Raw genomic sequence first — 26,439 nt, 5'->3', positions numbered from 1 at the left:
ATACATTGTCAGTAGAACTCCGCACTGGCAAAGACAATGTGTGATATGATAAAAGGCTTCAAATTGCTCACATGGAATGGCATTGTTGCAGAATCACCACATCAGACAACACAATAGGGACACTCATTGGGGGCACATTTATCAAGTGATGTAGTCCAATACATTTGAAATCATAATGTAAATTGAACATTAATGAACACCACAGTGAAAGCCAACAAGACTAACCGCTGTTCCCAGCACTACACTGTCAGTCCTGGGGGTCTTGTTTGAGGGGGCTGTGGACTGCCAGGGTGCGGAAACTGGATGGGAAAGGACATCTGTTTGTCAGCATCCACTCTACACGTGTGTCACAGGTGGGGCCATAATGTTTCTTCATTGTTATGACAACACATCAGTAAGCAGGGCTTAGCACCTGACATCGTGTCCTTGCAGCATGGATGTTGGCCGTGCCTGCTCCGTGCTCACCCCAAGACAGCGAGGCATACGTCTCACCCCATGGCCAGCCAGGCCCAGGCTGTACGTCATCAACCTAAAGGCCAAATTAAACAAAATGCGAACAAGCATTGCTATGTGTAGATGCAAGAAAAAAAACTTGCTTTCTAATTTGAAGCGCATGCCGCTTTGACGACAGTGATGCTCTGTGCCCTTCTGTTTTCTGTCATTCAATACCGTGGATTCTGATTCCAGTGTGTACAGGCGTGTTCCGTTTACAAGGGAACCATAACACTCAGGGGGGTTGTCTTGCTGTCACCTGATTATTTGAGGAAAGTGCAAGGTACCTACACGTCTGCTAAGAACAACACAGGAACGAGGCCCTCAGAACAAAGATCTCACTGTGTGCATCGTGCGACTCAACTAATGACGGTTTCTTACACTTATTAACATATATGTTTAGTAACGTGAGCTCGTTGTGTTGAACTCTTCCAGAAGACTATGTCAACAGAATATGCAAATACTGGCACTGAGAATCACTGCTCTCTCAGGGGTAATGGCTGGACAATGTTATTGGAGGGGACAGGAACACCTAATATCTCACCCAGGGGCACTACTGCATGGCTGGCTACTCAAACGTCTGTTTATTTTCACCACTGGGGTTGGGCTCCAAAATTGTTTTGTTTTCAAAAAGGAAGAGAATATTCATAAATGTCTTTGTAACCTTTTCTAAGGAGATAATCGAAGTCACATCTATTGAAAACAAAATCATGACTTGCAATACAAATCCAATGTTATTTGTCACATGCGCCGAATACAAAAAGGTATAGACTTTACAGTGAAATGCTTACTTACAAGACCTTACCCAATAATGGAGTTAAGAAAATATTTAATAAATAAACGAGTGTCAACAACAAAAAAGTAGAACAATAAAGATGCTATATACAGGGGGTACCGGTACCAAGTCAATGTGCAGAAGTACAGGTTAGTCAAGGTCATTTGTACATGTAGGTAAGGGGACAGTGACTGCATAGATAAACAGCGAGTAGCAGCAGTGTAAAAACAGGGGGGGGGGCTTTCCTTTGACACCGCCTGGTATATAGGTCCTGGATGGCAGGAAGCTTGGCCCCAGTGATGTACTGGGCTGTACGTGCACATTACAAAATGTTTGGACAAAATTACCATTATGATACATTTACCAGAATGTGAACCTCCCGCTGAGAAACAGGGTGGCAGACTGGTACCGGAGGGCCTGGGAGGATGGACTTTCAGGACATCCAGTGCTTTGACATGGATAAGCTCTACCAGATGCTTGTCGGTTTCAAAACCGTATTGTATTTAAACAACAGCTACATGTAAGCATGGAATGTGAGGCTACTTCATCAGATATCATTCAGGGACAGAGCCAATTAGTGGCGTCATTCTCACCTCCCAGCACATGGAACCACGGGGAAACTCAGATATCCAGGGTGTCCTCAGGGAACGGAGGGAGGTGTGTAAACTTCAGGATCACATTTGCCTGACTGTGTATTTTCTCTACGAGGGAGAGACAACAAATCTCATGGGGAGTGACACAAACCGTCAATTCGGGTATGTTCCAAATTCAAGATTTGAATAGGGTAATGGGAGATGTTTTGGACTTACTGACTGAAATAGTGCCGTAGCTTTGAGGGTGACGGAGGGGTCACACAGGGTTGCCTAGGTTACCCCCTCTGGACCACATGACGCAATCCCAGTGGCTACACTGACAGCTCATTGAAAGCTCTCGATGGCTAGCCTACCACTAAACCTACGTTGAATGGTTTGCAGTCTTCAGCAAGTTGAAGAGCTCCACTAATGTCTAAAGACAAAACAGACTCAATAGGAAATCATTTTCAATTTTCTGTTACTGACAAACTAGCTAAGCTAGTTACCTACAGCGTTCAGCCACAGAGACCTCAGTAGCTAGCACGGGCCTGCACCTGACAGTCGCAGCCGCCGGCCACCTGAACATAAGAACTGCGCACGTCTGTAGAGTACAGACCAGACAACCAGCCAAGTCACCCATCTCCATATACAGGGCATTCAGAAAGTATTCAGACCCATTGACGTTTTCCACATTCTGTTACATTACAGCCTTGTTCTAAAATTGATTAAAACTCTTTCAGAGTTTACATCGGGTTCTTGGTCACCTCCCTGACCAAGGCCCTTCTTCCCTGATTGCTCAGTTTGACTGGGCAGCCAGTTCTAGGAAGAGTCTTGGTTCCAAACTTCTTCCATTTAAGAATGATGGAGGCCACTGTGTTCTTGGGGACCTTCAATGCTGCAGACATGTTTTGGTAGCCTTCCCCAGATCTGTGCCTCGATACAATCCTGTCTCAGAGCTCTATGGACAATTCCTTTAACCTCACGGCTTGGTTTCTACTGACGAGCACTGTCAACTGTGGGACCCTATATAGACAGGTGTGTGCCTTTCCAAATCATGTCCAAACAATTTAATTTACCACAAGTGGACTCCAATGTAGAAACAGCTCAAGGATGATGAATGGAAACAGGATGCACCTAAGCTCAATTTTGAGTCTCATAGCAAAGGGTCAGAATACTTCTGTTTATTTATTTTTAATACATTTGCAAAAATGTAAAAAAAAAAAACTGTTTTCGCTTTGCTATTATGGGGTATTTTTTATTTAATCAATTTTAGAATAAGGCTGTAACGTAACAAAATGTGGAAGAAGTCAAGGCGTTTGAATACACTGTACATCCTAAAACACACTACATAGTTGTTTCATTCTTATTTTATGTACAGGACTTCTCATTAAATCATTATATTGAACAATGAGGACTGTTGACCACACTCACTACCTAGAAATTGTGTAAAAACCCAAAATGATGGTGAATGAGGATTTGAGTAATATCGGAGTGTCAATTAAAGCAAGATTAAGAGATGTAAGCTATAATACAGACAGGCAAGCAACCAACAGCTAGAAAGCAATCAGATGGCTCAGCATCTGTTTTCAAGGTAAAGTCATGGATGGAGCCACCACAGAAAAGGTCTATGAACTTCCTCAAAATATGAACTGAAATGACCTCTGTCAACACAAGACTCTATTCAGTGACCTCAAGTATTCCCCCATTGAGAAAAAAATGAACTAAGATAAGCCATCTTTTAAAAAGAGAGAAGAGACAAAACACAATTCCTTTCAGCTGTTATTCTGAGAGAATATAATATGTTCACTGTCATTTCATTAAGGCCACAGTCTGTTTTTAAAGTGGAACAGAAATGATTGAGGAAGTTGTTTCATTCCTCACTTACACTTTTAAAGCTAGAATCCTTAGTTGCTCCATACTTATTTTGGGTTCTAACGGGTAAAACAGGTGAACTAAGCTCATGAGGCATTCGTGAGTTATATTCTTCAATAATCAATGGGTAAATACACTGAGTGTACAAAACATTAAGAACACCTTCCTAATACTGATTTGCACCACCTTTTCCCCTCAGAACAGCCTCAATTCATCAAGGCATGGACACTACAAGGTGTCAAAAGTGTTCCACAGGGATGCTGGCCCACGTTGACTCCAACACTTCACACAGTCGTGTAAAGTTGTCTGGATGTCCTTTGGGTGGTGGACCATTCTTGATACACACGGAAAACAGTTGAGCGTGAAAAACCCAGTAGCGTTGTAGTTCTTGACACTACTCAAACCGGTCCGCCTGGCACCTACTACCACACCCCGTTCAAAGGCACTTAAATATTTTGTCTTGCCAATTCACCCTCTGAATGGCACACAATCCATGTCTCAATTGTCTCGAGGCCCAAAAATAATTTTTTAACCTGTCTCCTCTACACTGATTGAAGTGGATTTTAACAAGTGACCTCAATAAGAGATCATAGCTTTCAACTTGTTTCACCTGGTCAGTTTGTAATGGAAAGAGCAGATGTTCCTAATGCTTTGTCCACTCAATGTATATACCCATTGATTATTGAAGAATATAACTCACAAATGCCTCATGAGCTTATTAGTTCACCTGTTGTACCCATTATAACCCAAAATAAGTTTGTAAACATGTAAATGTAAAAAACACTGTATAGCCTCAAAACTATACATTTGATATCATGGGTGGTCAGTCCTTGTATCCATAGCAGTCTATGAATTTGAAAGCGGTGACATTTCTCCAGCACCATCCCTTAGCTTTGTAGAGAGAAGTGGAGAGCACAATGCCTTGGCATTTAATGAAGGATTCTAGTTCTAAACGTGGATTTTCTTTTGGGGATTAGTTTTACCCATCCTGAAAAGACACTGAATGTTTATCTTTCTTCAAACCAAAAGGACCAACATTGACACCACTTTTTTGTGGATCAACATAAGCCAACAAACGTGTCATTTCTTAAAAAATATGTTGTTATATAAATATAATTAGGTAAAAATAAAGATTTGACACACTGCAGCCCAAACCATATTCATAAGTGCTGTCTGATCACAACTTCTGCTCGCTTTCCGGGTTCATCCACAGTATGAGTTCCCTTTTATTCAAAAGAATCTGGACAGGTTAAGGCACTGTTCTTCAGTCCTGATCCTGGAAACCAGCAGGGGGGCAGACCTTCCTTCCAGCCCAGCACTAACACACATGATTAAACTAATCGACAAGCTCTACTGGGTTGGAACAAAAGCCTGCATACTCTGTGGATCAACAGGACCATGATGGAAGAACACGGAGTTAAGGCAATTTCACAGAACTCTGGGGCAGGGACTCACAGCGAGTCTTTCATAGAAAGGAGTCATCGGAGGGTGGTGCATAGGAGAAACCTAGGAAGGCATCGTCAGCCTCCATCACCATGGCGTTGACTATGGCATCTTCAGTATAGCACACAGAGTTCGTAACAGTCTCGCCTGTGAATTCTGGATCAAAGTTTGTGATGTCATGAGGAGAATTCTGCAAAATAGGGGAAAAAAACAACATTCAGTTCATTCATGCCTGTGGTCTGGTGTCTTACATATGTGTGTATCTGTGTGATCAGAATCAGATATAATCCTGAGAACATTTACCACATTGGGAGTGAATGGAGGTGGAACCTTCCTCTGTTCCAGGTCATCCCAGTTGATCTCTGAGAAGAAGTAGTGCGCTTTGATCTCATTCTGAAAAATATATAGAATATAATTCATGTTTAGGTTCTAGAATGACCAAGGTAAATGTTATTTACTTCATACTGATAAGTGGTGTAATGCAATCCATCTGCCCAGGAGAAATGATCACTGCAGCTATTGAGCAACTCCTTGTCATGACAATATTTCTCCACCAGAGGGAGTCAGATGCCATCAGCTATGGCAATACACTAGTCACAGTTGTGAGACTGATGCTGACCACTCACAAAATCATCTCTGGAGCCCAGTCTGTGTGTGCCGTCCTTCTCCAGTAGAGCCTGCAGGAGGGACCAGGCCGTGTTTGACGCTCCGGGACGCATTATCAGGGGCTTGTGAAGGATGTTGTCATACATCTCATGGGTGTCTCTGCTGTAGAACGGAGGCTGTGGAACAGAGGGGAGACAGCTGTATTAGTGTAAGGGCAGCATGTGATCAGGCAGCATGTCAAGGGTGCACGGACAGTAAATGTTGTTCCGGTTTTCATTGTCTACAACAGTAACTCACCAGGCCAAAGAGCATTTCATAGAGCACTGATCCCAGACACCACCAGTCCACTGTGTTGTCATACGGTTGTTTCCTCAGGACCTCTGGAGCTAGGTACTGGGGAGAGGACAGAGTTACACACATTAGCATTAACTGGCCTATTCAGTCTCAATCCAGAACAGTGGTCTAGACTAGGGTTGCAAAGGAAGGGCCCTTATCACATGTAAGATATTTCAAATAAGAAGATTTTCAAATAAAACAGAATGACAAATGATCTTAAATATAAACCATCAACTTAGTGAATACCAGTTTTAATAACATTTTGAACACTGTTCGCCACACAGATGGCCCATTATCCTCAGTCAGTATAAAATAATCTATCGTCATTGTGTAATTTTGGACAGAGTAGCCCACTTACAAATTTCCTCACTTTCTCAATAAGGCCGGTCAGGAATGAGTAAAACAATCAAATCACAAGCATTCTCTACTTAAACTGAAAATGACACTGCCATTCATGAGAGATGTGTCTAGATGAGTCAGCTGGTAAAGCATTTCAATCTATAGTAACTCAGGTAATATATACTTTATTTGTTGTACTTTTTACCCCCAATTGTCATGATAGCCAATTGGTAGTTACAGTCTTGTCCCATCGCTGCTACTCGGGAGAGGCGAAGGTCAAGAGCCGAAACATGACCTTGCACATCTTCTTGACACACTGCTCGCTTAACCCGGAAGTCAGCTGCACCAATGTGTCGGAGGAAACACCGTACAACTGGCCACCAAAGTCAGCGTGCATGCACCCGGCCCGCCACAAGGAGTCACTAGAGCGCGATGGAACAAGGACATCCCAGACCAGCCAAACCCTCCCCTAACCCGGATGATGCTGGGCCAATTGTGCGCCGCCTCATGGGTCTCCCGGTCGCGGCCGACTGTGACACATCCTGAGATCAACCTCGGGTCTGTAGTGACGTCTCAAGCATTGATGCAGTGCATTAGACCACTGCGCCACTCAGGAGGCCAGGTAATATATACTTTAATACCTTCAAAAAATGTATTCATATATACTGTATTCATTTTATTGACTTTTTTCACAACTGCCACCAGTTTTAGACCAAAACATTTACAACCAACATGTTAAATAGGTGCATAAAAAAGGATTTCACCAGAGTTCCTGAATGAAATATCCTTCATATTTATTCATACATGTATTTAACATGTCGGTTGTAAATGTTTTGGCGTAAAACTGGTGGCAGTTGTGAAAAAAGTCAATAGTTTAAAGATTTGCAGAGGGAATAGAAAATTATGCATTTGTTGATGAGATGCCTTTTCTTTATTAATTAGGCTGTGTTCTCTGGAACCATATAGTTTATCTACAAGAAACTCATGGACAATTTGGACACCGATATAGAAAATTAATACAGTATAAATACATTTTTAAAAAGTTATTCAAGTATATATTACCCGAGTTACTATAGATTGCCATAGAGTCAGGTAACTTTGGTAGCTTTGCAACCCTATTCTAGAGATGAAATGGTTCTTATTACATACACTGCCCTGGAAAACATTACTCAAGCCCATTCTACACACACTACTGTATATGGCACTTAAAATGGAGACAGGCATGTCAAATTATTAACCACTTTCATTACGTACAATTTTCTTTGTTACTAATTAGTAGTGACTTGACACTAAATTGTGACATGTCATGTGAACCACACGGCAGAAAAAAAGAACACGTGGCATTAAATCGACCATACTAAACGCTTAATGTTACCTCGGGTGTTCCACAAAATGTGCTTGTTGTCTCGGCTTGGGAAATGCCTTCCTTGCACAACCCGAAGTCAGTCAAAACTATATGTCCCTTTAAAGGAGGGGAGACAGGGAACATTTTAGACACTGTTCGCCACACAGATGGCCCATTATCCTCAGTCAGTACTAAATAATCTATTGTCATTGTGGAATTTTGGACAGAGTAGCCCACTTACAAATTCCCTCACTTTCTCAATAAGGCCGGTCAGGAACGAGTAAAAACACAATCAAATCACAAGCATTCTCTACTTATACTGAAAGTGAAATTGCCGTTCGTGACAGATGTCAGCTGGTGAAGGATTAGGCTTCACCACAGATGCTTGTTTTCACCACAGATGCTTGGATTGGTTTGTTTGGTACATTCAAATTCACATCTCATTATTTGTTCCACTGACTTGTAGTAAACACTTAGTAAGGGCTTTACTAAAGTACAACTTTTAACTGAGGTTAAATCAAATTGCAGAATTATTTGGGGTAATGTAAAAATACAAGGTAGACTACAGCCATGGGAGGATGCTTCCAGTTTCAAGACATATTTGTATGTGAACAGCTGTTTGTAAACAAACAGCCTGCATAAGTTTTGCTAGTGCAGGTTGTAATGAACACAGCCCTAAGCTACGACACATAGAACGGACTACTTACGCACTGCAAACTGAGTTAGGATGTCACACTTACTTCAGAGTCGAGAAGGATATTTTCTGGCTTCAAATCCCTGTGAAAAAAATACATCTCATGGACATTCATTATCCAAAGTCACTGTTATTGGATAATAGAATTGTGCTTAATGGATTACAATGGCTATTGTCTTACTACTTCTGGGAAAGTGCCCAATTGAACAGCAAGAGGGTATCAAAACAATCAAATAATGAAAAGAGGGGTTATTTAATCCTAGTGATATGCATCCAGACATGATCCAGTTGATTACAATGTACATGATTAACAGAACCAGCATTACACTAAACTGAAACCACAGGCAGAGTGGATGGCTTGAGGTACTGGTTAAGGGAAAATTGCCCTCACATGTCAATTAATGTATGATTATACACGTACAACTGTGATGTTTGACTTAATGAAAATTACTACAGTGGACGGCTTTAAATAGAAACACTTCAAAATGTTCAAAGATCCAGGAATTTCCCATAAGATGCCATTAGAAATGGGACTTTTCCCAATAATTGAAAAGGGTGTGTTGCATGCACTGCTCATTCAGGATAGTTATTGTGGAAAACTGTGTTTTAAAGCATAGAGAATTTTCCTACTACAGACCTCCAGCAGCCAGCTGGTGTACCAGAGCAATGACAACTGGGCCTTTGTAACACAAACTGGATTTGAACCTGGGTCTGTTAGCCTGTTGAGTGAAAGCCCACAAACATTGTTACATACGCACAAACAACCCACGTACCTGTAAACTATATTAAGAGAATGCAGATAGCCCAGTGCGCTTGCCATTTCTGCGATGTAGAACTTGGCTCTGGGTTCCGGAAAGGTCTGTTCTTTTTGAAGATGGAAGAAGAGCTGGAATCATAGAGGACAGTGAGACAGTTCCAAAGGACATGGTGAACTAATAGGAGCATGACGTGATACAGTTCCACCACTAATTTTGGCGCCCTTAGTAGATATGAACAAAACGGGCTGTGAAAAAAATGTCTTTGCTGTGGTTAGAGCGTTGGGCCAGTAACCGAAATGTTGCTGGATCGAATCCCCGAGCTGACAAGGTAAAAATCTGTCAATCTGCCCCTGAGCAAGGCAGTTTACCCACTGTTCCCCTGAGCAAGGCAGTTTACCCACTGTTCCCCTGAGCAAGGCAGTTTACCCACTGTTCCCCTGAGCAAGGCAGTTTACCCACTGTTCCCCTGAGCAAGGCAGTTTACCCACTGTTCCCCTGAGCAAGGCAGTTTACCCACTGAGCAAGGCAGTTTACCCACAAGGCAGTTTACCCACTGTTCCCCTGAGCAAGGCAGTTTACCCACTGTTCCCCTGAGCAAGGCAGTTTACCCACTGTTCCCCTGAGCAAGGCAGTTTACCCACTGTTCCCCTGAGCAAGGCAGTTTACCCACTGTTCCCCTGAGCAAGGCAGTTTACCCACTGTTCCCCTGAGCAAGGCAGTTTACCCACTGTTCCCCTGAGCCCCTGAGCAAGGCAGTTTACCCACTGTTCCCCTGAGCAAGGCAGTTTACCCACTGTTCCCCTGAGCAAGGCAGTTTACCCACTGTTCCCCGGTAGGCAGTCATTGTAAATAAAACTTTGTTCTTAACTGACTTGCCTAGTTAAATAAAGGTTAACACATTTTTTTATTACAAATTCAATTATCCTCTTGGTCTTTCATTCAAAAATCAAACCTTAAAATGATTGAAAGTAATACATGAAAACAATATTTTCCTCCCAAACGTGTGCCACAATTATTGGCACCCCTAGAAATGACCACCTACATAACCTCAAGTTGTTTGGGAGGGTTGCCATAAAAAAAGCCTTTGCTGTCATCAAACAACAACCTCAAGCGCCTACAGTTTGCCAAACATTACTGGAACTTTCAATGGGACTGGGTTCTATGTTCAGATGAGACCAAAATAGAGCTTTTTGGAAACAAACATGGTGTAGACAGAAAGATAGCCATGCAGAAAAGCACCTGTGAAGTATGGTGGTGGATCTTTGATGTTGTGGGGCTGTTTTTCTTCCAAAGGCCCTGGACAACTTGTTAGGATACATGGTATCATGTACTCCATCAAGTACCAGCAGATATTAAATCAAAACCTGCCTCTGCTAGGAAGATTAAACCGGGCCGTGGTTGTATCTTCCAGCAGGACAATGATCCAAAGCACACCTCAAAATCAATACAAAAACTGTTCACAGACCACAGAATCAAGGTTTTACCATAGCCATCCCAGTCCCGACCTAAACCCCACAGAAAACGTGGACCTCGGAATCTGAAGAGATTCTGTATGGAGGAAAGATCCCTTGCCATGTGTTCTCCAACCTCATTACAGGAGAAGACACAGAGCTGTTATCTTGGCACAAAGTATTGAATGAACAGGTGCCAATAATTGTGACACACCTTTGAGAAAAATATTTATGATAAGAATTTATTTTTTTCTTTGAATTATTTTACTTTAATTAAAAGGTCAGATTTTTTTTAAATGAAAGACCAAGAGGATAAACAAAGATATTTTTTTAACAGTACATTTTGCTAATATGTACCAATGGGTGGCAATATTAGTGGAGGGCACTGTATTTCCACAATATTTAGCCCAGGTTGCTAACAATTGTAGCCGAGTCATGACACACAGCCATGGGTCAAAGTTCCTGCCCCGTCTACAAATTCCACATCACTATTACAATTGTCTCCAACCGCACGTTGAGGGGATTAACTGAGTGCCTGAATACTAGTATCAACATGACATGAGCTACGAGATTAGCCTCAGCTCCCTGGAAAAACACCATGTGTAGCTTACCTGCACTGCCAGTTCCCAGATTCTGTGATTTAGGAGGAGATATCTAGCGTAGTTCCCCCCAGCTAAAGCACATACTGATGACAACGGTAATATGAGACGTTAGCTGAGGCACATAGCCTTCAGATCTGGAATATCCATAGGCCTCTGTAGCTTTTTATAAAGATATCTGTAGTATTTCAATACAGTCAAAATATTTTTACAGACTTGCCATTATACCAATGTTTGAGAAACATTACAAACCTTCCATATTGTCTGAACCACTCTTGGTTTTGGCTCTTTTTGACAGTCCCAGAATGGTATGCATAAAAATGCAAATAAATATTTTTACAAGAGTTAAATTGGCCAACACTGCACTAGTGGTCAGGAGGCATTTATTCAAATGTGGAAATTCAGCTCTCACCAACTGCACAGTTCCTTTTTTTGAAAAGGAGGCATTGAGCTTCGAAATGTATGAGTTTATCAACACCTACTATATAGCTAAAACAAGTATAGCTTAAACCAGTGCTTCTCAAATGGTGGTTTGGGAGTGGATCACAACAGATTATGCTTGGATAGTGTATTAACTGTCTATAAACTTTCAATGTAAATTCTATTTAATCTGGGTCTGTGGAACCAGCCACAACGTTTATAAAAGGGTCCATGCCCTCAGGTCAGGGCTCATATCCCAGGGCTTTTTAGCAGGTTTCCTGTGTTTTGACCTCAGTGACTCAACAGTGTGTCTATCATTGATAACAGTGAAACTACTCACTTCTCCCCCGTTGACAAAATCCAAGACGAAGTACAACTTGTCAGTCGTCTGGAAGGAATAATGCAAGCCAACCAGGAAAGGGTGTTTCATGTTCTTCAGTAGCACATTGCGCTCCGCCATGATGTGTTTTTGCTGTTGGACACAGGAAACATTTTACTAATTGGGGTGAACGTACAAATAACATACCCAACATCGAGAAACAGAATAAGAAACATGTCCAATTCAATAATACTCTGGAATAAATTACCTCTCTCCTGTTGAGGATGACCCTTTTCTGCAGGACCTTGATTGCGTAATACTTTCTGTCCAGTTTCCGTTTAGCAAGGAGAACCTTCACGTGGGCGAGAAGAGACAGCATGGTGGACTCGCTGTTAAACCCCCCCAGTTACCATAGCAGGGACAATACGGTACAAACAATGAGGCAGTGGCAATCCAGAACTGTAAGACTAGCACTTCTCAAATAGAAAGGCTATCTAATAATAGACAAAGTAGTACATCTTTTCGTTACCACACTGGAAAGACCAAACTAAATACCTGATCGTTTCAATATTCATTGTTTGTGTTGCTGTGATTATCTTTTGAGTGACCTACTTCAAGACCAGAGGTGTCAAACTCATTCCACGAAGGGCCTAGTGTCTGCAGGATTTTGGTTTTTCCTTTCAATTAAGACCTAGACAACCAGGTGAGGAGAGTTCCTTACTAATTAGTAACCTTAATTCATTAAACAAGTCCAAGGGAGGAGCGAAAACCCTCAGATACTAGGCCCTCTGTGGAATGAGTTTGACAAGAATGACCAAGACATTATAACGGCTGTAATATTAGAGTTGCAAAACTTTCAATAAAATTCCTGGTTTTCCTGAAATCCTGTTTGGAGAATTCCGGAATCAGGAGGAAATCAGCAGGAATACCAGAATCATCCAACCAGGATATCTGGAAAAGCAGGGTATTTATTGAAAGTTTTTTTGCAACCCTGCGTAATGCACTGTATTATACATAATCACACACCTTTCCAAAGCTCCCCTTTCCAATGACTTTGAGAAAGTCAAAGTCTGTGGGCTTTGCACTGAAATGTGGAAAACAAAAAAAGGTTGGCAAACAAAAGGATCTAGAAATATATTTTTTAGAACAAATGAATGGCTATGACAAGGCCTGCAAAGGTTACTTGGAGGAAAAAGACATCCAGAAAGCACACACATTTTCACAGGTAAAACAGAAATATCTGCAGGCCTCAATTTAATGTGAGACTATAACCTACTGTGGATTTCCAGACGGTCCCAGGTTAATATTTCTGGAGGTAGAGCCGTTCTGTAAAACAGAGATGGAACAGATTATCTGTTAAAAACACAGGTTAAAAAGTGAGGCCATAGGATCTAAACCTTTATTCTGCCAGAAGTCTCAAGGGGTTTGAACTACACATACTGTACAGAATGACAGTGCTGATAATGCAATATACAAATCTGCTGCATTATTACGGTTGTATAATGGATTCAATGATCCCACATTGAAAATACAATATCCAACACATAGAATACTTCAAGTATTCATTCGTGCTGTATCAGAGCAGAGATGTTGGTCAACATTTCTTCATTTGAATGACATGACCGCTCAATCTTTGAAAGATTCATATCTCCTTCCCTCAGACATCATGCTGTCCTGTCATCGCCTACCTTGTCATCTTCGTCTTCTGATGGGTCTGAGAAGTTTTGAGATTTGTCCATCTGCAGGAATGCTCTGACATCAGGCCTGTCAGATCATTGGCGAGAGAGAGGTCACATGTTAGGGGTCTGACAGACACACACAAAGCCACAGCTGTTAGAAAAGCGCTGCTTTCAGACTCCATGTTAAACATCACTGGGTTAGGAGATACTGCCATAAAACAGGGTTAGATCCTCCATTTGTCACAGACCTAGGATCAGCCGATCATCCCCAGATCCTAACCATTAGGGAAGAAAACGCTAAACTGACCTTGGATACAGATTGATTTGTCAAACCATCCGAGTACAGTGCAATAAATCGGGTCATTTTTTAAAATTAATTTACCGTGAAGTCAGTTGTAGAATACTTACTGGTTTCTGAGCTGAGGATGTGAGACCAGTCTTTGAATGAACTCATGTAAACCTGTTCTTCTTTGCTTGATAAACTCTAAAAAAAATGGAAAATGTTATAAATAGTATATTTAATATTGACCCTGTATTCACAAATGAAAGACAAGTTCTAGACAAAATCACTTGTTCTGGTTTAGTTTCATATTATCCATAATCCAATTTGTCATGTGTACATGATCTAATTTGTTAAACATTTAAAATAAAAAAATACTGGGCTGAAGTAAAGTGGAGAACAGAGGGGCATGTATTGATTTCTGAGCTACTAAAAACATTGAGTGCAGTTACAGGTACTTTTTACCAGACAATGTCAGATTAATCAATATGTCACCTGGGTCAAAGTTGTCCCCAAATATTCTCTTGGGTGGGATTTTCAAGTTCAAAGATGGAAACTGTTTCCTCAACTGCACAAAACAAAAAACACAGACAAATCAGATTATATCAAAGATGAGGATAGGTATGTCATGGGGACCAAAATTACTCCATCTCTACCCCAACCATGAGAGTTAAATTACCTGATTTTTGAAATGTCAACTATACACAAATCCACAGTAAGTGTCTAAATACAGTGAGTAATATAACGTGTGAAACGTCATTAACACGTCTCACAACATCAACTCCGCAGGTTTCACCTCGAGTCAATTTTTGGTTTTAAAGAGCAAACACAAAAAAATAAAAAAAGCTAAGACCTTCAATGTTAAAACATCTGATAAGGTAAGGGATTCTGTTTTGATAAGGTAAGGGATTCTGTTTTGATAAGGTAAGGGATTCTGTTTTGATAAGGTAAGGGATTCTGTTTTGATAAGGTAAGGGATTCTGTTTTGATAAGGTAAGGGATTCTGTTTTGATAAGGTAAGGGATTCTGTTTTGATAAGGTAAGGGATTCTGTTTTGATAAGGTAAGGGATTCTGTTTTGATAAGGTAAGGGATTCTGTTTTGATAAGGTAAGGGATTCTGTTTTGATAAGGTAAGGGATTCTGTTTTGATAAGGTAAGGGATTCTGTTTTGATAAGGGATTCTGTTTTGATTTTTTTTTAAAGAGCTTGGCCCAGTTTAGTCAGCTGATCTCTGATGAAATGGTTTAGTAAGAAAGGAAGCCTGCAGTCTTATTACAACACATATTTGTTACACAGGAACACTTCCATGTAGCAGAAAAGCTATAACATATAATTTGACTTACTGTGTTGTAGAGCTTGTCAAACTCTGCGTATCGCCTGAAGACAAACCACTCATGTCTTCCTACATTGACCATCACTTTGTAAACCTGGACAAATGTCGGGGGGGAAAACACATTTTAGTATAAATCTAGACAAAAAGACATGATGCCCGACTTTCTATAGACACTAATACTGCAGTCTGCAATACAGCCCGTTGAACAGCTGTTGCCACAACAACACCATAAAAGCATCCCCATACTAGGTTTGTCTTGCTCCTAGCAGAACTCGGCTAGGCGAAGCAAACGTTTGTACCTCGCATACTCCCTTAAAAAGACCTTCGGTTGAAAAACTGAGAGAAAAAAAAGCAGAAATATTACTGTTTGTCCCTCTTGAAACACCGGAGCAACAACATAACAAGTGTACAGTTCCTCAAAATAGTCCGAATTAATCTAAGATAAATCAAGATATCTTTAAATCATTGACGTTTTTGCAGAAGAGGTCTTAGTTGCACAATTTTACATCTAACTAAGATGTTTGGTGGAGTATTTGTCAAGTTAAAATGTGTATAGTCGACTCACGTTGAATGACAAACTTCATTAAAGAATCCCGTCCATAGTTTCCACTCCTACTATGAGTAGTACCGTTGACCGACGAAAGGGCATAGACCTTGGCTATCGAACTTCAACTGGTCTCAACACCACCACAAAAATGTCACAGCATTTTGTCAAAATACAGTGAGGGAAAAAAGTATTTGATCCCCTGCTGATTTTGTACGTTTGCCCAATGACAAAGAAATGGTCAGTCTATAATTTTAATGATAGGTTTATTTGAACAGTGAGAGACAGAATAACAAAAAAATCCAGAAAAACACATGTCAAAAATGTTATAAATTGATTTGCATTTTAATGAGGGAAATAAGTATTTGACTGAGATTAGTAGTAGCACACTTAAAGGGAGTGCTCCTAATCTCAGCTTGTTACCTGTATAAAAGACCTGTCCACAGAAGCAATCAATCAGATTCCAAACTCTCCACCATGGCCAAGACCAAAGAGCTCTCCAAGGATGTCAGGGACAAGATTGTAGACCTACACAAGGCTGGAATGGGCTACAAGACCGTCGCCAAGCAGCTTGGTGAGAAGCTGACAACAGTTGGTACGATTATTCGCAAATGGAAGAAACACAAAAGAACTGTCAATCTCCCTCGGCCTGGGGCGCCATGCAAGATCTCACCTCATGGAGTTGCAATGATCATGAGAACAGTGAGGAATCAGCCCAGAACTACAGGGGAGGATCTTGTCAATGATCTCAAGGCAGCTGGGACCATAGTCACCAAGAAAACAATTGGTAACACACTACGCCGTGAAGGACTGAAATCCTGCAGCGCCCGCAAGGTCTCCCTTCTCAAGAAAGCACATATACATGCCCGTCTGAAGTTTGCCAATGAACATCTGAATGATTCAGAGGACAACTGGGTGAAAGTGTTGTGGTCAGATGAGACCAAAATGGAGCTCTTTGGCATCAACTCAACTCGCCGTGTTTGAAGGAGGAGGAATGCTGCCAATGACCCCAAGAACACCATCCCCACCTTCAAACATAGAGGTGGAAACATTATGCTTTGGGGGTGTTTTTCTGCTAAGGGGACAGGACCACTTCACCGCATCAAAGGGAGGTCAAAAGGGACGGTGACCTCAAATCTTGGGTGAGAACCTCCTTCCCTCAGCCAGGGCATTGAAAATGGGTCGTGGATGGGTATTCCAGCATGACAATGACCCAAAACACACAGCCAAGGCAACAAAGGAGTGTCTCAAGAAGAAGCACATTAAGGTCCTAGAGTGGCCGTGCCAGGCTCCAGACCTTAATCCCATAGAAAATATGTGGAGGAACCTGAAGGTTTGAGTTGCCAAATGTCATCCTCGAAACCTTAATGACTTGGAGAAGATCTGCAAAGAGGAGTGGGACAAAATCCCTCCCGAGATGTGTGAAAACTACAAGAAACGTCTGACCTTTGATTGCCAACAAGGGTTTTGCCACCAAGTACTAAGTCATGTTTTGCAGATGGGTCAAATACTTATTTCCCTCATTAAAATGCAAATAAATTTATACAATTTTTGACATGCATTTTTCTGGATTTTGTTGTTGTTATTCTGTTCAAATAAACCTACCCTTAAAATTCTAGAGTGATAATTTCTGTCAGTGGCAAACGTACAAAATCAGCAGGGGATCAGCTCCGGGGTTTGAACTTGCAACCTTCCAGTTACTAGTCCAACGCTCTAACCACTTGGCTACCCTGCCGCCCCGGTGTGGGAGTGGAAAATTGTGGGGATACAGTTTTCAAGTAGGCAACACATAGCTATGTTTTCCACAGACATTTCACTTGTTTAGTGTAGTCCATTTGTAACTCCACTCACTATTGTAGCTGTATAGTCTGTTAGTGTTGATCAAATCAAAAGGTATTTGTCACATGCACCGAATATAACAGGTGTAGACCTTACAGTGAAATGCTTACTTACAAGTTCTTAACCAACAATGCAGTCAAGAAAATAACTTCAATGGTTAGTTCATGTGCGGGGCACTGGTGCTGAGGTAATTATGTACATGCAGGTAGAGTTATTAAAGTAGATGATAACAGAGAGTTGCAGCGGGGGGGGGGATAGTCTGGGTAGCCATTTGATTAGCTGTTCATGAGTCTTCTGGCTTGGGGGTAGAAGCTGTTTAGAAGACTTGTTGACCAAGACTTGGTGCACCGGTACCGCTTGCCGTGCGAAAGCAGAGAGAGAACAGCCTATGAGTAGGGTGGCTGGAGTCTGACGATTTTTAGGGCCTTCCTCTGACACCGCCTGGTATAGAGGTCCTGGATGGCAGGAAGCTTGGCCCCGGTGATGTACTGGGCCCTACTCACTACCCTCTGCAGTGCCTTGCGGTCGAAGACCGAGCAGTTGCCATACCTGTTAGGATGCTCTCGATGGTGCAGCTGTAGAACCTTTTGAGGATCTGAGGACCCATGCCAAGTCATTTCAGTCTCCTGAGGGGGAATATGTTTTGTCGTGCCCTCTTCATGACTGTCTTGGTGTGCTTGGACCATGTTAGTTTGTTGGTGATGTGGACACCAAGGAACTTGAAGCTCTCAACCTGCTCCACTACAGCCCCGTTGATGAGAATGGGGGCGTGCTCGGTCCTCCTTTTCCTGTATTCCAATAATCTCCTTTGTCTTGATCACATTGAGGGAGAGGTTGTTATCCTGGCACCACACAGTCAGGTCTCTTGACCTCCTCCCTCTAGGCTGTCTCATCGTTGTCAGTGATGAGGCCTACCACTGTTGTGTCATAAGCAAACTTGATGGTGTTGGAGTAGTGCTTGGCTGTGCAGTTATGAGTGAACAGGGAGTACAGGAAGGGACTGAGCATGCACCCGAGGGGCCCGTGTTGAGGATTAGCGTGGCTGATGTGTTAATACCTACCCTTACCACCTGGGGGCGGCACGTCAGGAAGTCCAGGATCCAGTTGCAGAGGGAGGTGTTTAGTCCCAGGGTCCTTAGCTTAGTGATGAGCTTTGAGGGCACTATGGTGTTGAACGCTGAGCTGTAGTCAATGAATAGCATTCTCATATAGTTGTTCCTTTTGTCCAGGTAGGAAAGGGCAGTGTGGAGTGCAATAGATATTGCATCATCTGTGGATCTGTATCCAAATTAGAGTGGGTCTAGGGTTTCTGGGATAATGGTGTTGATGTGATCCATGACCAGCGTTTCAAAGCATTTCATGGCTACAGATGTGAGTGCTACGGGTCGGTAGTCATTTAGGCAGGTTACCTTAGTGTTCTTGGGCACAGGGACTATGGTGGTCTGCTTCAAACATGTTGGTATTACAGACTCAGATAGTGAGAGGTTGAAAATGTCAGTGAAGACACTTGCCAGTTGGTGAGCGCATGCTCGGAGTACACATCCTGGTAATCCGTCTATCCCAGCGGCCTTGTGAATATTGACCTGTTTAAAGGTCTTACTGACTTCGGCTGCGGAGGGCGTGATCACACAGTCGTCTGGAACAGCTGATGCTCTCATGTATGTTTCAGTGTTAATTGCCTCGAAGCGAGCATAGAAGTAATTTTGCTTGTCTGGTAGGCTCGTGTCACTGGGCAGCTCTCGGCTGTGCTTCCCTTTGTAGTCTGTAATAATTTACAAGCCCTGCCACATCCAACAAGCTTCGGAGCCGGTGTAGTACGATTCTATCTTAGTCCTGTATTGACGCTTTTCTTGCTTGATGGTTCGTCGGAGGGCATAGTGGGATTTCTTATAAGCTTCCGGGTTAGAGTCCCGCTCCTTGAAAGCGGCAGATCTACCCTTTAGCTCAGTGCGAATGTTGCCTGTAATCCATGGCTTCTGGTTGGGGTATGTACGTACAGTCACTGTGGGGACGAGGTCCTCGATGCACTTATTGATAAAGCCAGTGACTCATGTGGTGTACTCCTCAATGCCATCGGAAAAATCCCAGAACATATTCCAGTCTGTGCTAGCAAAACAGTCCTGTAGTTTAGCATCTGCTACATCTGAGGGGCTTGACCTCTGACCTGAGCTGTGATCTGGCTAGCTTAATGTTCCAGTTGGTAGCTTGCTAGCACTCACATGACTGCAAGCGCCATCTTGAAAAGGGGCATTTGGTAGGTCCCTCTCTTACATTTTTCTAAGTAATGAGAAAGCTCAGGAGGAGGCAATGTTGAAAAGTAATCTTTAGGCATTTTGTACTTTTCTTAAATTAAGTTTTGTAATTGACTAAAACAATGAGACAAATAGTGTTTGAAAAGTTCAAGTTTTTGCTGTGAAACCAAGGTAACCAGGGGTTATTTTCCCCCCAAGGCAGGCGAGCCGCAACATTTTATCTAATTCTGACTGGGAGTGTACTAAACTCATTACTTACAGTGTAGCGCTTCTTCTTGTCCCTCTGCTCATTGTAGCAGGGAATGCTGACATTGGGGTAGCAGGGAATGCTGACATTGGGGTAGCAGGGAATGCTGACATTGGGGTAGCAGGGAATGCTGACATTGGGGTAGCAGGGAATGCTGACATTGGGGTAGCTGGACTGCTCCTCCATCCTGAGCTGGAGCGGTCAGAGTTCAGAGGTTTAAGGGTCAACAGGTCAAGCCCCTCAGCACTCCTACACAGTGTCCGGTCCTGGACAGAGCTCACATTGACGACTGGACCATCCTCATCCTGGTTCACTGCTGTGTACAAGAGATGAGAGTGATTAGACTATAGATAGAAATTTACTCTAGAGAAGGGATACTGCTCTAAATTCCATATAAGAGAATGAGCATACCTGCTCTATCATGTTACATTTCTACCTTACAACCCTCTTAATGTTTCAACCACCTGAATAAACACCAAGCTTAGCCCCCACACGTTGATCCTGTGTGGAGCTGATTGCAGAGCACTGTCAAATGGATCCTCAGCAGTTGTGGAGGGTGCTGGTGGTTCTAGCTACTCGCGTGGCAGAGAAGAAACCACACTGGGTCAGTGAGCAGCAACAGCAGGCTCATCTCATCCTGGGCAGACAGACATTAGGCTACCCTGCCAGGCCTCCCCCTGTTACACTCCCATTCAGTTTCTCACTTGTTACTTGGCCTATACAGCCACTATGACCTGTTCAATTCTTTCCCTCAATATTATCCACCACCTCACTTCATCTCATCTCCACATTTTCACCTCGCCTCTTCCCCACATGCCTACAATCCCTTCCTACCCCACCCTCTCTCCCCCAATAGGCAGACCAAGAGCTGCATGACCTCCTTCTCCCCTCTTATTCCCTCTCCCTCCCTGCCTCCCACCCACTCCCCACACAACCTCTCGCCCCACTCCCCCTACACATACATACACACCCTCCCTCCCCACCAACCTCCCTCCCTAGCTCACCACCACCCTCCTTTCATCCCACACACACCCACACTCCTCTCACCCCCCCCCACACACACACACGCCCCCCCCCCAAAAAAAACACCCCCCCCACCCATACATACATACAAACCCTCCATCCCGCTCGCCCCCCCAAAAAAACACCCCACCCACCCTCATACACACCCGCCCTACCCACACCCCCTTCCCACACCCACACATACACACACCCTCCCTCTCGCACCACACCCCCCTACTCCCACTCTCCATCGCACCCTACCCACACACACCGTCCCTCTCGCTGCCCACACACACACGCTGGGTCTGTGACATTCTCCCTGGCTCCTGTCAGAGTGTGGAGGACTGGAGGTATTTATAGATACACTTCAAAGAGTCAGCGGAAGGTTGAGGCGCACAGGCTAGTAAGAGACCTTTAGGAAGCTGCCCAGTGGGACCACCAAGACAGGAAGAGGGGCATTATAGAGAACACTCTCTACAAAGGTCGTAGTAGCCTATATGGAAGTCATCTTGAAGACCTTATTCATGTTCAGATTTATTAACATTTACATGCTGATTGCGTCATGTCTGTTATCTTGTTAGAAACAAAGCTCTTTGTTTGGTGGCGCGACGCTGTGACTGTGCCTTTGTTTCCGAGTGAGGTCAGCTAGCATGTTAAGTCATTTCTTTCAGGCCCTGGCATTGTGTGCTCGGTGTAGGCTAGAACACGCTGGTAGAGTTAGTTTAACTGTGCTGTACTGAATGTCCCGAGTAGGGAGATCTAATTCAACTCACGTAGTAGTAACGACATCAAGGGAGAAAGCCTGTTAAAAAGCACAAGTGCGGGGATCGTCAGTTCCAAACTCAATTCAAATTCACATCTATTGCAAGCCTGGGAAAAATGACTGCGGGTCACCAGGCAGAATCCGCTTTTTAACATACCAGAAATACTTTTGTTCAAAAGATAAATAAACTACCGCAGTCTAATCTATAGCATACTCCTTCATTTGAAATGCAGAATATTCTTGATTAATATTCTTGATGAATCTGCAACCTCAAACCCATATTACAGTGATACACATGATCACATAGGGGGAAATCAGACTTTTGCCCAAGTTTGTGTTCAGGGGATTTAGGTCACTAAATAAATACATCAAAAAGAAAATGAATCCTCACATTCTACAACAAAAACACATTCACTGATTGCCAGATGTTGTGCGCTTTGTTACAACACTGGGCTTGAATTAACTTGTGCTGACAAGCTCAAATGTATTGCTATCAGAAATAACCCTCCTCTTCCAGGTTTGATCAGACACACACATCCTTGCGTTCTGGACATCCTCTGAGGATGTTGAACAATCTGAACGGCATCATTTGTAGGGGTCTCAGCAGCACACCGTACCTTGTCAGCGGTTCGACCGAGAGGTCAGGAAACTCTTGATAAACAGAAGTGAAAGAGCAACCAGGCGTGGCATGAACCCAGTCAGTAAGCTGTGTAGACATTGGGGGACATAGCCTACCTAACCAGGGGTGTCCTCTTCTCTGCTGGTATGAAAGGATGGCCATGGCACAATAGTATTTTTTACAGACAGACCTACGTGTTGTTTAATTGGTGAGAGATCTAGGCTATTTGTTATGCAACAGTATGGATTATTTCTAAAGAGCTGACTACCGTTAGCCGGTGGGCTATAAATTAGCAACGAGACACTAATCTACAATAGACAAAAATCCTCTCCCAGGGAGGAATTGATAATGAAAGGTTTCTCTCTAAAAAAGGGAGGTGTGAGACTAGCCTAGCGTGAGCCTAACTAGTCCGATTAACCAGTCCGATTAACCAGTCCGATTAACCAGGCTGTAATATACAAGTCATCGGTATATACAGCCTGAAACGAATGCCTGCAAAATCGTGTAAATGTTCCCTACAAGCCAGAATGGTGAAAACAATTACATTTAAACTGGCATTGTATTTCCTGTTTCCCTGGTCTATCTGAAAATAACCAACCATAACAGTAAGCTACAACATTATATTGAATATGGGGTGGTGGGGGGCTCAAGTAGGAAACACACCCTAAAATGACTGCTGTGTGGTAGATCCGCCAGTCTTAATACACCAATGTCAATTATAGATTTTCAGAGATATTCATCATTCAACTTTTTGGTCTATTTGCAGATTTAAAATGCTAGTGTTCAAATAGTTTCTCATCAAGTTCTGGTCTGTTAGTTCTCAGTGGTGCCGTTTACAGCCATAATTCCCAATCCTGAGAAGTAGAGCTTTATGAGACATAATGTGAGTTTGTCTCTGTGTATTATGGTAGTTGGTTCATCTGCCGGCTGTGACCAGCCAGACAGTGTTGTGTTTGTTAATGGTGGAGGACTGAGGCGTCTGGACTGGACTGCTGGTTAGGCAAAACTCGGATTAATCAGGCTGTAATACACAAGTCATCGGTATATACAGCCTGAAACGAATGCCTGCAAAATCGTGTTAACGTTCCTTACAGGCCAGAATGTTGAATACAATGACATTTAGACTTACTAGTTGTTACATTTTAGCATACATACAGTCCCATCATAACAAGAGTGAAGTCTCAATCTCAACAGGGAACACTGCACTGACGTGAAATTACAAGTGGAAAAGTAACGTTACACACAGATGTTTTCACATTGAAGACATCTGGGTGTTCCGTGAACAGACAGACAGGAAAGAATAGGGGTATAATTATTAGTCCAAACAGTTGCAGAGTTTGTTCGGTCCCTCTCGGTTTCGTTCCGTTTACTTTCGTTTAAAAAAATGGTTGCAACAGAATCGGCGTAATTTGTTATTGAACCTTCAACTTAACTAGGAAAGTCCGTTAAGATCACATGTGTGTGTAACGAATACACCCAGGACTTTAACAAAGTGTTTGTTAGTTGAAAAACGTTAGGTAAAGAGACAGCGCTGGGCTTGGTTTCTCAAAAGCATCTCAAGAACTTAGCCTTACGATACTTTTGGGAAACCAGGTCCTGTAAATTGCTGTTCCTGAACATATATTTCTAACTGAATAAAAAAAGTTACGTCATGACACCATTTAACAGCTTTAGGGCTGTAAAATGGCACAACGATATTGAGGCAATGATATTCAGTGAGTTGCATAGACATCTTGTACGACAACATTTCAGAAAAGTATACGTGTAAACATACCTCCAACTAACTCCAATGACGTGTCGCGCTGAAAGCAAATGAATGTGTCGGTAAAAACGAGGACAAAATCCGGTGAGTTTGACTCAACTATGGGAAACGTACTCAACGGTAAAGCGTGTACTTTGTGGTTTGTGCTCAAATTCAAATGAAATTAGTCACGGGACCACACTTCAAGAGGATGAAAACATTTAGGTGGAAACATTAGCAAACAGTACCGCCCCCCCCTAGCGGTGGAACGTGGGCAAGGCCACAACCTAAACCACGTTGTTCCATGTGAAATGAGTGTGTCGTTGACACAAGATCAACAGCCCACTGCATGTATGTAGAGCGTCATCTTTAATGGCTATTAAAGGTCTGTCTGCCTGTTTGGTCATTTCTTGTAACTTTTGTTCTATTCTACTCAATTGTATTGTATTGTAATGACCTGACTAGATCATAAATTAACAATTGTCCAGACAGAGGCTTGAGTTTGCGAATTGACGGTTTATTAAACCAACTTTACACAGGCTACTGTTTGGGCCGTAGCACACGCCAAAAAGATGACAGATAACCCACAAGCCAATCGTGACCTTCTCTTGGGAAGCCCAGACGTAAGAGAGAGAGAACAAAGGCTGAACCTGGTCTTAACTTCCAATGCTCCACCCCCCTGCCCAACCCCCTCCACGCCACTCCGCCAACCACCAGGATGCCCGGCATCAGAACATTCCAGGCATTCCCGTGATTGGCAGATAGCAGGTTGATTGACATGTCGGACCCCGCGAACACCGGGTACTGGTCAGTACAACACAACCACCTCCTAGCCTAACACATAACACACAGCTGTCTGTGCGGGTCGCTACAGTATTATAAATATATTATGGTCTAGTCTGTTATGTTATTTATATTCTGTAATTATATTATTTGATAGTTAGAGCACATGGATGTCCACATCCTATCTAGCAGGTGTCCCTTCCATTCTTGAAATTGTCTCTACATGCTTGGTGGTGCTTATATCATAACTGTGGAGGTTGACTTCTCCCTGACAGAAGGCTTGCTTGGCGGTGCTTATATCATAACTGTGGAGGTTGACCTCTCCCTGACAGAAGGCTTGCTTGGCGGTGCTTATATCATAACTGTGGAGGTTGACCTCTTCCTGACAGGAGGCTTGCTTGACGGTGCTTATATCATAACTGTGGAGGTTGACCTCTCCCTGACAGGAGGCTTGCTTGGTGGTGCTTATATCATAACTGTGGAGGTTGACCTCTCCCTGACAAGAGGCTTGCTTGGTGGTGCTTATATCATAACTGTGGAGGTTGACCTCTCCCTGACAAGAGGCTTGCTTGGTGGTGCTTATATCATAACTGTGGAGGTTGACCTCTCCCTGACAAGAGGCTTGCTTGGTGGTGCTTATATCATAACTGTGGAGGTTGACCTCTCCCTGACAAGAGGCTTGCTTGGTGGTGCTTATATCATAACTGTGGAGGTTGACCTCTTCCTGACAGGAGGCTTGCTTGGTGGTGCTTATATCATAACTGTGGAGGTTGACCTCTCCCTGACAGGAGGCTTGCTTGGCGGTGCTTATATCATAACTGTGGAGGTTGACCTCTCCCTGACAGGAGGCTTGGTGACAGGAAGAGAGCAGTCCTGCAAGCTGCAGCAGTGCCTTGATGTCAGCATTAAAGTGCTCCAGGAAAGTGGACGTCTGCCAAGGAACTATACTTGGCCCTGCTTCCCTCTTCAAGAAATATTGACTCATCTGTCAGATATGTCCTCAACCGGTACTAATAAAACTAACCTTCTTATCATCGCTTTATGAATGAATGTTCATGATGAAACATACCACACTTCTTTCCATGTAACTACAGTCATACTGACTGGCTCTTCCCATGGCTATAATAGTGGCCTTTCTATTTAAGCCTTTGGGTGGATATCTATTGAGATAAAGCTCACCCAAAGTAGGCATGTGTATTGTAATGAATTAGATAGTTAAACACAGGGCTTAAGAAATTGGTATTTCCACTTTAAAACTGGATCCAACATACAGTGACTTCGGGAAGTATTCAGACCACTTCACTTTTTTCCACATTGTTATTTTACAGCCTTATT

The 26,439-nt window shown here is 42.9% G+C and overlaps 1 protein-coding gene across 1 annotated transcript; it reads right to left on the bottom strand.

The window, feature by feature from the left end:
- Positions 1-1,304: 1,304 nt before the first annotated feature.
- On the bottom strand, positions 1,305-24,535 carry LOC135522843 (serine/threonine-protein kinase Sgk3-like). Its single transcript, XM_064949475.1, has 17 exons — positions 24,355-24,535; positions 20,209-20,512; positions 15,325-15,408; positions 14,476-14,548; positions 14,109-14,184; positions 13,710-13,785; positions 13,298-13,347; positions 13,048-13,105; positions 12,290-12,373; positions 12,043-12,174; positions 9,248-9,360; positions 8,521-8,557; positions 7,811-7,897; positions 6,058-6,153; positions 5,781-5,936; positions 5,458-5,547; positions 1,305-5,344 (listed from the first exon to the last, which is right to left on the bottom strand). The coding sequence occupies exons 2-17, from the start codon at positions 20,380-20,382 to the stop codon at positions 5,177-5,179; spliced, it is 1,554 nt and encodes a 517-aa protein (XP_064805547.1). The 5' UTR covers positions 20,383-20,512; positions 24,355-24,535; the 3' UTR covers positions 1,305-5,176.
- Between the last annotated feature and the right edge of the window lie 1,904 nt (positions 24,536-26,439).

The sequence above is a fragment of the Oncorhynchus masou genome, chromosome 30 (assembly GCF_036934945.1).
Source record: "Oncorhynchus masou masou isolate Uvic2021 chromosome 30, UVic_Omas_1.1, whole genome shotgun sequence".
In the NCBI taxonomy this organism is placed as follows: domain Eukaryota; kingdom Metazoa; phylum Chordata; class Actinopteri; order Salmoniformes; family Salmonidae; genus Oncorhynchus; species Oncorhynchus masou.
Note: the sequence above shows the minus strand (reverse complement) of the source record. Positions and strands in the feature narration are given on the sequence as shown.

Bases quoted from the DNA above. Each gene is read 5' to 3' on its own strand.
- LOC135522843 (XM_064949475.1), bottom strand. From the start codon at position 20,382: ATGGAGGAGCAGTCCAGCTACCCCAATGTCAGCATTCCCTGCTACCCC. The intron at 14,549-15,324 runs GTAAGTCAAATT...TGTTTTGTGCAG, and splicing joins TTGACAAGCTCTACAACACA to TTGAGGAAACAGTTTCCATC. The intron at 13,106-13,297 runs GTAGGTTATAGT...TCCACATTTCAG, and splicing joins GGACCGTCTGGAAATCCACA to TGCAAAGCCCACAGACTTTG.